Here is a 12,857-nt window from a genome sequence, read left to right as displayed (position 1 = left end):
ACTTGAAAAATCCCTAAAGTCTCTAATAAATAACTAAAAAGGCACATCAGATAAATAAATAAAATCAGATAAATCTTTTGATTGTCTTTGCTGAATTCATCAACATCAGTCTTTGTAAAGCATAGATTACCTAAGTGTTTCTATGGCGAGACAAGGCTACATATGGTGGCAAATGTTGATAAATTGCATTTCTTAACCTTTATGTTGTATTTGAGTCAAAATGGACCCATTTCACAACCGAAAACTGATCACTTTGGACTCAAAACACAACATAAGGATAAAGGGTTCACTCCAATCATCTTTAGATCTATTGTAAAAGTCTTCGCAGTGGTCTTTTAATGAGGCTTTTCCCCATTTTAAGGCAAAAACCTGTATCGTTTTGAGGGACAGTTTCTGCAGAGCAGCAGGAGTTCTTTAGAAATTGACCTCCGAGGTTTTGGCCAGGACCTTTGGTGCGGAGTGAACTTTCCTTTATTTCCCATCATGCCTTTATTTACACCCTCTCACCCCTAGCTATCTTTACCTGTGGAACATAAATGGTGACTAAGGAAAACAAAGACGTTCATGGATCTATTTGCAGGTGGATGATCAGAAAGGGGCGGGGCAGAGAGACATTGACCTTCTGATAGTTTATATGTAACAAGTACAGGTATTTTATCTGCTCCTGATTCACAACAATTTGGGGAAAAAACATACTAAGAAAACAGTTTTAATCTCAATTTTGTATTTCTATGTCCTCTATCACGAGAAAAATATTACAAGAACACGCTAAAAACACGATTTTCATTGTAGTGGGTCTCTAAAGAGGAAAGAGGCTTAGCACCCATGTTAGTAATGATGTGCCAGGACAAATGGGAGGTCCAACTCCCACATATAAACTCCCATCATTACTATCAGTTTTCACTTTGGTCGACACTCTTCCTAGCTGTTGTACACCGCCTCTCCTTCAGGTAACAGCATTCATGAACAAAACATTTCACTCCCTTTAAATAATAAACTTGGTGCTTCAGAAAGCGCATGGCTGATACAAAATACACTCCCTACAAGCAGCATTAGGGCTTCGCTCAGCACTAATGCAGCAGACAGAACACATTAAGAAAACAAAGAGGCAGTCTCACCAAACTAAACCCCTAAAAAGTACAAGATGATGACCAGCTTGCTGCAGTGCAGATATCACTTTCAGAACCATATCTAATTCTAAATAGGTCCCAAACGTTGAGTGAGCTACTACACTCTGTGGTGAGACCTTCCACCGTGGAAAACTCTGGCCTCCACGCCGTGCGTTCATTTCTGATACTGCACACTTTGATTGCCATTATCCCCTACATAGAAGTCTCTGGGATTTTGGGTCCTTGTGCAGAGGCCACTTCCTATTTGGAACGGGGTTTTTTTTCTTTCTTCTTTTTACTCAGTCCACTTCTCCTAAACCAGGGGTGTCAAACTTCAGGGCTTGAGGGCTGACCTCCTGCTGGTTTTCCAGAAATTCTGACTTATCTGCAACCGATTGCCTGGATCTGGAGTTTTTAGCCGATTAGGAGCTTCAATTGCGGGTTGATTGGAACAGGCGTTGGACACCCGCCCTGGAAGCCTGGATTCTGACACCCCTTGGTTATACAGTCAATGATTCAGGCTGTATTCAGAGAAGACACATTTGGTCCGCTTAAAATGGAGTTTGTTTCCTCCGATAATCCGGAACAAATTTTCAGTCGGAATACACCCAAACGGACCCTGGTCTGGGACCAGGAACCGAAATCGGTTTGTTTCCAATCGGACCGGACTTTGGTTCGCTCTGAGATTCCTCAATCTGAATACAATCCATCCTCAGAGCAGAGCAACTGAACCAAAACGGCCACCGTAGCCAGTCGTCAGTCATGTGATGTAAGCACAGTAAGAATATAGCAACAGATGCGAAACGAAAGTAAAGCAGTTATTTTTGTGTTATCAAAGAGGAGAAAAGGCTCCAAATGTTTGTTAGAACTTTATTTTAACTCTGCTAAAAAGACGTTCTATATGCGTTTGTGTCTCGTTATGCGGCACGCGCCCGGCGCCGCTGTGACCTTATGATTCCTGGACAGAATTTTCTCAATCCTGACAATCTGTGTGTCATCAACACTTATCAGCATACCTTCTTAGACCTATTCTTGTCAGTCACTGCCTTGCAGCACGCCTCTGCTGGACCAAAGCAGCAGTAAAAAGTGTTGAGCCTGATGTTGATACAGGCATTTAAAATTTGTCAGTGAGTTTGAATGAACTAAAACTGCAGGACTTCCATAATATCTGCCTCTAGTTGCTTTGCCCCGCCCCTTTCTGACCAATGAGTGAAGAGATATTTAGTCGTTTGGTTTTGTTTACAGGCTTTGGTTTGAATCTGGAAAGGCTGATTGACGGCAGTCTGAATACAGACCAAACACAAGGTCCAGGACCGGATCCGGGAACAGATTAAGCGGACTGGATCCGGACCAACAGACTTTTCCAGTCTGAATTAGGGTTGGGCGATGTCCCTTAAATTGGCTGTTGACGATGTTTGCTGTCAACCATCGGGATGGACGATGACATCGTTGGGGGGGGGGGGGGGGTATTTTTTTTACATTTTTCGTTCGTTCATGTTTCGTTCGTTATATAATTGCTATTCGTTATTTTGCTTTTTTCATTTTATTTCCCAACTAATGACTCATCCGCGATGATCCAGTATAAACTGAGGGAAGTGACTTTAACAAAAAAAGTAACAAACAAAATAGAAAAGAAGTAGTCCGCTCCCGCACTTGACTAGTGAAGTGGACCGGCGGAGCGCGGAGTTACAGCTTTGTGTTTGATGGGAAGGGGGGGGGGGTACATGAGCGGTATGTGTGGGAGATTTAAGACTGCGATCCGTCCCGCAGCTCTAGGGGTACAAGCAACCAAACTCAGAACCGGGTCTAAAAGTGTGTGTCTGAGCACAGCTCGGATCGTCAGCACACACAGCGGTTTGAGCTTCAAAGCAGAAATGTCGCTCAGTCCTTAGAAAACATTCAAACAATCACGTGGATTTGTGTTTCCAGTCGTGTCCCGACTAAATAAAGGCTGATGTTATTCACAGCATGCAGCGCCACCCAAAGCTAATGTTGTTAGCCCGTGTTAGCATACTGCTAATCCTGGCTTCGTTCAGAAAAAGCACTGACCACACGGATTAAAATTCAAATGATGAGCGAACAGGTGCTTCATAATAACCGTAACATTATTAAAAGCACGTTTAGAAGATCATCTCGTATTTTACCGAGCTGATGTGTCAATGTATATAGCCGCTCGGCGCTTTTTAAGATTGTTTTGTATTGAATTGTTACATTCAATAAAGTTTGAAAAAAAAAGCCACTCGGCGGAAGTTATATCCCCTTCCGGTTTTCAAACCCTACTGCGCATGTGCGAATGATTTATTCCGACGGAAAGTGTGACCTTAGTGAACGTTTTTATATTCTGAAAACATTTTTCTGGGCCCATGAACACGGTTGGATTCTAATCCGACCATTGATCCCATCAAGATATTTTTTACATGTAACCGCGGCTTATGGTGTCGACTCGCAACGTGGCGGGGGCGTGGCATCACGATGGTGGTCACTCCATCGGGATGTCAGTCACCCATCACGATGGACGATGATATCGTCCATCGGCACAACCCTAGTCTGAATACACCCTTAGACTCTGCAGATCACTCTGCTACCCGAGGTCTGTTTTCTCCATTTCAAAGCTCTGAAACTCTCATTAACTAACGTCTAATTAATGACTCACATTTGCATAATTCAATCATATACTCCCATCCCTTTCCCTTGTTGAACAGATTTCCTGCATTGTCCTCTTGCTGGGTTAGGCAGCCTGACACCACAAGAAACACTTTTTCTAGTGACTGGGCATGTTTTGCAACATTTCCATCCTCAACTTAAATATTATGAACAAGGACGTGTTGCATTATTCTCCTCAGAATTGTGTTTAGGATCACCTTTGAAGAGCCTCAAGCAGTTCATATTAGTCTCCAATGCAACCCCTTTGCATTAACTAGCTGAAACCTTTTTGACTGTTTCATTTCTTTAACTAATTTAGCATTTAAAATGGTAACAGAAAAGCATAACACTTAGTTTAAACCATTCATACTTTAGTAGAGTGGAGTCTCCTCACAGTCCTGCTTCCGCATTTATTCATCTTTGCAGGAAAGGTTGTTTTTATTGTTGGGACTAAAACATCTTTATACCTCTATAACACGCTGGTTTGGCGTTTTTGGGAAGGCTAAGGACTGGTGACATTTGGCCCAGTTGGCCTCATTTGGGATCAATTATAGGATACAACAGAGACTGAGCTAATGTGCAGAGAAATACAATGAGTTTGCATCCGAAGGGAACTCCAATGATTTATTATTCTGCTTTTATCCCTCATGCTGGTCTCACTCTTGAAAAAAAACCCAACATTTTAGGACAATTAAGGACACAAAACCACTTATCACTGCAGATTAAACCAGAAACAACATTTCCAAACAAATACAGCTGCAGTAGAAATTATCCATAAATGGATGTCTTCAAATGAGATAAAATTATGTTTTTTCACAAACGATGAATATACAATACATCAAAAATACTGCAAAACCAAACGGTATATAGTTTTACTGTTGTCCTGATTTTATTTTTGCTGACTGATCTAAAAAAAAACTAAAAAAACTAGTCTTGTTCTCTAAATCAATCAGGAATTAAATTGATTGTGGAAATAAATCCGGTCTTAGAGAAACAGCTGCTAGACACTGAACTCAATGTTTAAGGTGACTAATATGTTTTCAAGTAAACATACATAAATGTGAAAGCATCAAACCCTGTGAAGCAGTTCCGCCCTGGCGGGTGGATCCCACCGTGACCCGTGCCGTGCCGGGTTCACAATCAGGCTTTCTGCCTCCGTATTTAACACCAACATGAGCTAAATCTCTCTGAAAGGACCGCGGCTCACCTGCGTCAGGTCCTGGTCCGTCAGCAGATGCAGCTCCCGAGGCTTGAAGCAGTTCTGACATTTGCTTTTGTTGAAGAAGTTCGCCTGGAACTTTCTGCACGGGTTCTCCTTTGCGGCGGACATCGTTGGTGGTTTTTTGCAGGGGGTGTAATCCGGATCTTTGCCTCTCTACGTGTCCGCTATCGCCGCCTGGAAAACACACTTCGACACATTGTCCGCTTGCAACGGAGGGGCTAAAGTTTTCGGCACCACTTTCTTTCAGAGCTGCATCCCCGTGAAGCGTCGCCTCCGTTCCGCCAGATTTCCCCCTCAGTCCGTCATCAATAACAGCCTCTCGGTGCGTGGCCTGCGACCACAAAGCCAAGTTGTAGGGAGGCGGCTAATATCCTGTTAGCTAGTCAGGAAAACATCAATTTGGGAGACGAGGAGTTCACCGTCAAATTCAACATTTGACCCACTACTGCATACAGCCTAGGATGCAGCGCGTCCACGGGGCAGAAACCCCTCCGGTGGAAAGGAAAGGGCCCACGGCGAAGCTTGTGGGCTGCTACCCCATCCGCAGTAGTCGCTCCACGCGAAGTTCATCGAGAGCCCCTCGGCTACGCAGCGGCTAGCGCTCGGCTAGCACGCAGATCCGCTTGCTGACAAAATCCTTTCCAGCTTCCCGTCTTCAACTCCACTTAAAATAAAAAAGGATCGGTTTAAAATCTGCCTCTTTCTCCCGACAGAGGTCCCGCGTCCAGACAAACGACCTATTCAGCCGTGGCGGAGAGCACAGTGCGGTTCCGTTCCATAACCAGCCCGGTTAGCCGCGGTGCGTTTATTTTCTTCTTTTCTAACGGAGCGAGAGGGAATGGAAAAGGAGCTCCGGGAATTCCTCCAGATCTCGCGATAACAGCGCGCTGTCTCCACCTGCAGATGGAAGACAACTGTTTTCTCCCAAGGAAGGAATGTGCCGTTGCAATGATGAATGACTCTTAGGCGATTTGTTTGATTTTGTTTTTATTTTACTTGTTTTATTCTCCTTTTAAATATTTAACTATAGGAATGAATGGTATTTAAAGTAACATTTTCCTGATTTAGCCTTAAACAAAAGATAAGCCTTGCATTTCTTTTGTCGCCATTGTTTGATGTTCTGTTTGCTTTTCTGGTTGCTATTATTGGATTATTTTTTTGGGTCACTGTCTTAAGCCATGTTCTGTAATGTTCAACCATTCGTTAAAAAAGAACTTTAACGTGTAGTTTCCTGAGAAAAAAATCTTTAGGAGAAAAAAAAGCTTACAGTTTTCTCTATTTGAACAACTTTTATTTAAAATCCCTGATTGAAACAATCATTTTAATGCTATAAGAAATGTTCTTAACAAAAAACTATACTTTATAACATTTCTCCAGATGTTTCTTTTCTCCATCAAGTATATAATTTCATTTATAGGGTAGTTAGTTAAAACAAAAAGTGGTAAATAGGCCTAATTTCAGACAGCACAACATCGGGTTAAAGTATTAAACCAAGTTCATCATCATGTTTTTATCCTTAAGTGTTGTAGTTTTTGGTCAGCATCACACACACATTGTGCTTTTTCACATTTCATTTCGTCGCATTAATTCTGACAAAAACAGGCTAAAAACGCGGTACGAACTGGTCCTACCCCTGAATGCCACACCACCACAACAAAACACAATGGAAAAGGTTTTTGTGCGGATGACTATTATGTTCGATAAATTTCATATTTTGCAGCAGTAACATTTTTCTGCGTGTTTTATAAGCAGCACCTCTTCCCCCAGCTGTCTTGACAGAGGAGCTGCTGATACCCAAACTCGAGGTCCACCCCTACTGGCAGCAAGCGCACATACTTCAGATACTGTGCACCAAACATATGTGTGTATTAATGGCAAACTCCAGCTAAGGCTATTCTGAGCAGGTGGTTCCGGTGGCGAGGCGGGTCCACTGAGCCTCTCACTGAGCCGCTTGAATGGACGAGGGACACACGGAGAACTTAAAGTGGCTTCTTACCTAACTTCATCCAGAAAAAAACAAGAGCTGGTCCTGCGAAGGGATTAGCTCCGTGTCTGTGCCGTAAGTGAACCAATAATAACACAGCTTGCAGGTGTGTGCTTGTGCTTCCATTGAACCCAGAGGCTGACTCGCTGTGTGCATGTGGTCCTCAAAAAACTGAACAAAGATTTTCCGATTTCTCAAAGGGTGTCTGAAGATAACCCTTGTTCTATCCTATGACCCCACCCTTACTTTGACGTGTTCTCCCTACCATGACAAAGGTGGAAAGATTTCATGTAATCCATGGACACCAGTGAAGATCACAAATCATTGAAGAAAACAGGTTCAGTGCACTGTCTAGTGGGTCTAGATGACCCCACTCCCAATGTTAAAGTGCCTAGGATAGCACAAGGGTTAAATAAGGGGAAACTGTGTGCATTATCTCCAAACTAAAGGCAGTCACAAAGGGTTATTTATTGCTCATGCATGTGCGACTCCCTGGTCTTTGGAGTGTCCAATGACAGCATCAAGACATGAGATGGGGTAAAATATTTGCTAGTGGCCCCACCGCTACTCCACTATATTTAGCTGTTCTTCTCAAGCTCCCTTTACATGGTACACGTATCGGCAGAACATTAACTATCAACCGTTGCTCAAAGAAGAGTTTGCTTAAAATAACGTGTCCAAATGAAAATACAAAGTTGTTAGCAGTTAGTATCCTTTTTAAGAAAGCCATAAAAAAGTAGCGACAAGTGTTCGTGCAGACGTACAGATTTTCAGGCCAAAGAACAAGTAGACCAGGAAACAGACATAAGAAATGGAAAACCTGACAAAAAGCAGCACCCTGACAGCAGACAGTTTGTTCAGAATGAAAAGACAACTTCAAAATGGATTCAGTTTCAAAAAGTAGTCTTACAAGAAAAGGTCTGTAACTCTTCAACAAGCTTTAGCAGGTTTGAGTTCTTTTAGGATTCAGATGCACCAAACCCTAAAAGCTGCAGGAATTCAATCCATTCATTTCTCCAATATCCCCGATTCCTTCAACTCATGTGTCATTTGTGTCAATACGTAGCTGGGAAGCAGATGACACAAACTGGTTATCCAGAGAAAATATCTGAAGCCTACTGTAAAATTACAACCATAAAGACGATTGACAGTGAGTGATTCCTGATTGATGACCCTGACAGCTGTCAGACTGCTTTTTCTTACTGATCTTCTAATGAATCCAAACCTTGACGCTTTTTATTGGAAAAACATAACTAAGTCTGCTTTTTTTGAGGTGTTCTCTTCTTTATTTGTTTAGTTTTTGGAGGTATTGTCATCTTTCAGTCAATACCAGATTTTTGTTCATGGCCCAATCTGTTCTGTCAGAATCTCCCCAGGTTGACAGGTTGTCTCTTTTTGATGGCTTTTTTGCCCTTACATGTGTGAATGGTCTTTCCGTGCTCAGATGAGCCCCTTTCTGTCTGTTTGGTGCTTTGTCTCTGTCACATCCTGCTTGGTAAGCTAATAGCCTAACTGATTTTTCTTTTAGTTGCGACACATGAAACCACAAAGGTCACCGTCACCAGGAGGGCGTGGCCAAACCTGAAGCCTTAAAAAAAGCCCCATACCCGTCTCCTTCCATACCACTGCTAGCTAGTGCAGTGCTGAACCACAGGGAGGTTATTCTGCCATTCTCAGAAGTCAGAGCATCCACTTTCCAGTGGTGGTCTTTGACCTGGAGTCATATTTGGTCCCACTTTCAGGGAATAAAATGCCCATAAACCCACATCAGAACGAAGAAACTGAGACAGAATGTGTAACAGATATAACCAAAATAACAACAAAGCAGCTCCATCAAAGAATCCCATTTTTAAATCCAAATCAACGCATTTCCGTGAAGGACTGACTGCTCTGCTTGTGAATGTAGGAAGTAGAAATGATGCATGTTCAAATGGATTAGCATGGACAGCAGAAAAAGAGGATCAGTGTGTCTGTGCCGTCAGTCTTCTGCTTCTGCGGCTGCGTGCTGACTGCTGTCATCTGTAGTCCAGACGAACAGGCAGGAGCCAGAGAACACAGGAGCGGTGCTGCAGCAGCATGTCGGCTGGAGCAAACACAGTCAGTTCCTCTTTCCTGACGGCTTTGTGTGTCTACAGAACATGGGCCTGCCCTCGGTGATGGTGTTGCCCCTGCTCGTCGTCATCGCAGCGGGGGTTTATTACATCTACAACGAGGTGATTCACTTCATGTCCAAGTCGTTGGTGCGAAACAAAGTGGTGGTCATCACCGACGCTGTGTCTGGAGTGGGGACAGGTAAATGATTTGACCTTTGCAGGCAAAGTTCAATGTTTCACACGGAAAAACGGGAACATGACAACGATTTACATACAGTTTGAGCTCATTCAGTGACAGCACATGCAGTAGTTAATTTACTTTTCACATTTACATTTCACACAGCAACACTGCAGCTGAAGAACTGCAGCTGTCCCTCAGATGTTTTCACTAATGTCAGACCTGCTGGCATATTTTAGCCTTCTTAGGAATGATAACTGATGATGTTGTGGCGTGACTTTACACAGAGTTGGATGATTAAAACTAACACGTGTCCATCTTTATTTTTCTGTGTGTAGAATGCGCCCGCCTCTTCCACAAAGGCGGCGCCAGACTGATCCTATGTGGAATGAGCTGGGACAAACTGGAGTCTCTTTACGACTCTCTGACCGGCGATGCCGACCCCAGAGAGGTGAGTAAACGACAATCAACAAAATCTAAATGCAACACTTTGGTTTTGTCTCCCATTTGTCATGAGGTGAGCTTAAAGAACAATTTTTACAAACACAAAGCAACCTTTTCTCTCAAATCTGTGATAACACTTCTCCTTTGAGAGAATCCAGCCCACCTCACAGGTGTGCCATGGCCAGATGCTGATTAGACAACACGATTAGACAAAAATCTCCTGATTCCCAGCTGGAATTAGCATGTTTACATGTGAGTTTAAGCATGATTTGTTTGGTTTGATCATAATCCTGGAGTGTTACCACCCTCAGGATCCCCACTTCCTCCAGTGGACACAATGGCAGGAAATCCTTTCAGACAGCAACTGTCACTGTGGGCTTCAAACGGGTCTACACCACAAAACAAACGTTAGACTTTAGACCAACGTGACCACCGGCAGAACAGAACCTCTTTGTTGTTGAAATGCTCCGTCATCTTTTCCACCCCCCCTAAGGATTTGACACGTGTTTGTTGGTCCGTTTTGAGGTTTTTTAAATTTGAAGTAGCTCAAATAAAGAAACGTACACACATTATAGGTGCTCGCCTGACTATTGATCCGTAATAAAGCCAGGAATCTAAAATGTTAGGATGTATCTTGGGATATCCTGGATGCGCATGCTCCCCTGGTCTTAGGCAGGCACAGAGTTGCCGTCAACCCCCTGATGTTTGGGCTTGTTTGTCATATTGGCTGTCAAGTCCCCGCTGGACAGCTGGTGTATGGCGATGATGTAGTAGCGTCGCTCGCATGACAACGTCACGCCTCCCCCGCTGCAGACGTTTGCTCCAAAGCTGGTGATCCTGGATTTCAGTGACATGGCCAGCATGGAGGAGGTGGTGTCTGAGGTGATGGAGTGTTACGGCTGCGTGGATGTGCTGATCTGCAACAGCAGCGTGAAGCTCAAGGCTCCCGCTCGGAGCGTCTCTCTGGAGACGGACAGAAACATCATGGACATCAACTACTTTGGGCCCAGCACTCTTGCCAAAGGTGGGTGGGATTTTTCTAAAGGACCCCCACAGATTATGTTCTTCATCTGATGTGGACGTTGACGCTTGTGGCAGGTGTTCTTCCAGCCATGATCTCTCGAAGGTCAGGGCACATCATCCTGGTGAACAGCGTCCAGGGTAGACTGGCTGTCCCTTTCAGGAGCTCATGTGAGTCCAGTTTCTGACAAAAGTCCAAACTTTGTGAGTTCTACCTGAAAACGGCAGATTTAATGTTTCTTTTATCATTTTATCATCATAAATGTAAAAAAAAAATGTCAGAGATATGAAAAACAAACATCAACGTTGTTTGAAAAAAAGGCTCCATTGGTAAGACATGAGCCTTTAGCTCATGACATCACTGCAAAGCCAATAATAATCCAAAAGGGCTGCATCAGGTCGTTGCCGTAGAAACAGCAGACGTCAAACTCTCCTTTTAACTGGTAAAGCAACCTTTCTAACTACCTCGACAGCTGAACTTGGGGTTTTTGAGTTCCAGTCATGATGAAAGTGACTGATAGCTCGTAGCTTGTTGAACAATCAGGAACAATGGTAAAAAAGTCTGTGAAGATGATCCTCTGATGGGTTTTTGACCAGACGTGTTTGTGTTTACCCCCAGATGCCGCCTCCAAACACGCTGCACAGGCCTTCTTTGACTGCCTGAGGGCTGAAGTGGAGGAGTATGGCCTTGTGGTCAGCACCGTCAGTCACACCTTCATAAACAGCGCTGAACCAGCACCGCTACCCAGTCCAAAGCCAAACGCCCTGGCTGCATGTGAGCATTTCCCCGGGAGCAACAGCATGATCTTCACGCAGGTGCAGATGTTTCTCTGCTGTCTAACCTGAATCCTCGTGTTCTCCTGCAGTCATCAAAAGCCAGCTGACCCACGGCGTGCGTCCATCAGTCCTGGCCAATGAGATTATGCAAACTGTGAACAGGAAGAGAAAGGAGGTTGTGCTTGCACACCCCATCCCCAGAGTGGCCCTCTACCTCCGCTCGCTGTTCCCGCCTTTCCTCTTCGCTGTGCTGGCGGCGGGGGTGAAGGACTCCATGCTGGCCGAGGAGATGCAGTGACACAACACACACGTGTGTATTAAAGCCAAATCCCTGTGGAGATGCAACAGTGCCTGGCTGTTCTTTTCCTACATGATCACTGCTGATGCAAAGGTTAGGGTGATGCTGAACTACGGTGGCCCAGAAGGGTCACAACACAACACTTTAGATTTGCAACACAAAGTAACACACTACTATTCGTCACAACAAGAAACAATTAACTCACAACACGACAAAATCAACTCACAGCGCAACACTTTACCTCAAAATGGAAGTTTCACTGCTTTTATTCTGAAATTTCTACGGGGCAAACACATCAGTAATCGAGTCTCCATTCTGGATTTATGATTCTCCCGGTACCGGCAGCTTCTCTCCTGCTCTGTCTGAGAGCCATCTGTGTGACAGCCGCTTCTGCCGTGTTCCTGTACCTGTATACCTGTATACCTGTAAACCTGTATACCTGTATACCTGTATACCTGTATACCTGTAAACCTGTATACTTGCAACGGAAGTGATACTCCCATTTTGAGATAAAATGTTGTGCTGTGAGTTCATTTTTTCGTATTGTGAGTTCATTTTTTGTGTTATGACGAATTGTAGTGTGTCATTTTGTGTAGTGTTGCGAATCTTAAGTGTTTCCATATTCGATGCAGATGAAACAGACATCTTCGAGGAGACAGAGGTTGCTACACAAATCCAGCGAGAACGTCCGCGTGTTCAGGATCTACTCAGCCCATCTCTCTATGCAAATTTAGGATGCATGTGAGCTCAACCAAAGGCCAGCTTCATCCCACAGAAGGAATCCCTCAGGTCACCACACAAAGGTCACCACACAGAGGTCACCTAATAGAAGAGAGAGAGGTTGTAGAAAAGGATTCTAAAAATGTTTCAATCCCTTTATGCTGAGTGTCGCTAATTTGCAACAAACCATGAAATCCATGACTTCATTTTGCTTTTGTCTGCCCATCGTCATGCCTCTTCAGGGGTCGCCACAGCCAATCAGCTCCCACACGGGAGGTTTGGCAGAGTTTTCCATACGGGATGTCCTTCCTGACACAACCCTGTTTTCTATCAGGGCTGGGGACAGATACAGGAGCGCCCCCTTGTGAC

At 44.1% G+C, this 12,857-nt stretch overlaps 2 protein-coding genes across 6 annotated transcripts in view; one reads left to right on the top strand and one right to left on the bottom strand.

Moving 5' to 3' along the window:
- The window catches only part of LOC101161759 (myosin phosphatase Rho-interacting protein), a 51,999-nt gene extending 46,046 nt beyond the window's left edge, over positions 1 to 5,953 (bottom strand). For all 5 annotated transcript variants that reach the window (XM_011488496.3, XM_011488495.3, XM_023949552.1 and 2 more), the window contains exon 1: positions 4,960 to 5,953. In XM_011488496.3, coding sequence (XP_011486798.1) covers positions 4,960 to 5,082 — 123 coding nt within the window. In that variant the 5' untranslated portion in view covers positions 5,083 to 5,953. The remainder of the gene's footprint in view (positions 1 to 4,959) is intronic.
- A 901-nt stretch (positions 5,954 to 6,854) lies between these two features.
- dhrs7c (dehydrogenase/reductase 7C) lies at positions 6,855 to 12,301 on the top strand. Its single transcript, XM_004080704.4, has 7 exons — positions 6,855 to 7,033; positions 9,094 to 9,250; positions 9,568 to 9,680; positions 10,487 to 10,697; positions 10,772 to 10,864; positions 11,313 to 11,468; positions 11,560 to 12,301. Exons 2-7 carry the CDS (start codon positions 9,097 to 9,099, stop codon positions 11,766 to 11,768), a joined length of 936 nt encoding a protein of 311 aa, XP_004080752.1. The 5' UTR covers positions 6,855 to 7,033; positions 9,094 to 9,096; the 3' UTR covers positions 11,769 to 12,301.
- Positions 12,302 to 12,857: the final 556 nt, after the last annotated feature.

Source organism: Oryzias latipes, chromosome 19 (assembly GCF_002234675.1).
Source record: "Oryzias latipes chromosome 19, ASM223467v1".
Classification (NCBI taxonomy): domain Eukaryota; kingdom Metazoa; phylum Chordata; class Actinopteri; order Beloniformes; family Adrianichthyidae; genus Oryzias; species Oryzias latipes.
Note: the sequence above shows the minus strand (reverse complement) of the source record. Positions and strands in the feature narration are given on the sequence as shown.

Excerpts from the sequence above, each read along its gene's own strand:
- dhrs7c (XM_004080704.4), top strand. The coding sequence starts at position 9,097 with ATGGGCCTGCCCTCGGTGATGGTGTTGCCCCTGCTCGTCGTCATCGCA. Across the intron at positions 9,251-9,567 it reads TGTGTCTGGAGTGGGGACAG|AATGCGCCCGCCTCTTCCAC; the intron begins GTAAATGATTTG and ends TTCTGTGTGTAG. Across the intron at positions 9,681-10,486 it reads GCGATGCCGACCCCAGAGAG|ACGTTTGCTCCAAAGCTGGT; the intron begins GTGAGTAAACGA and ends CCCCCGCTGCAG.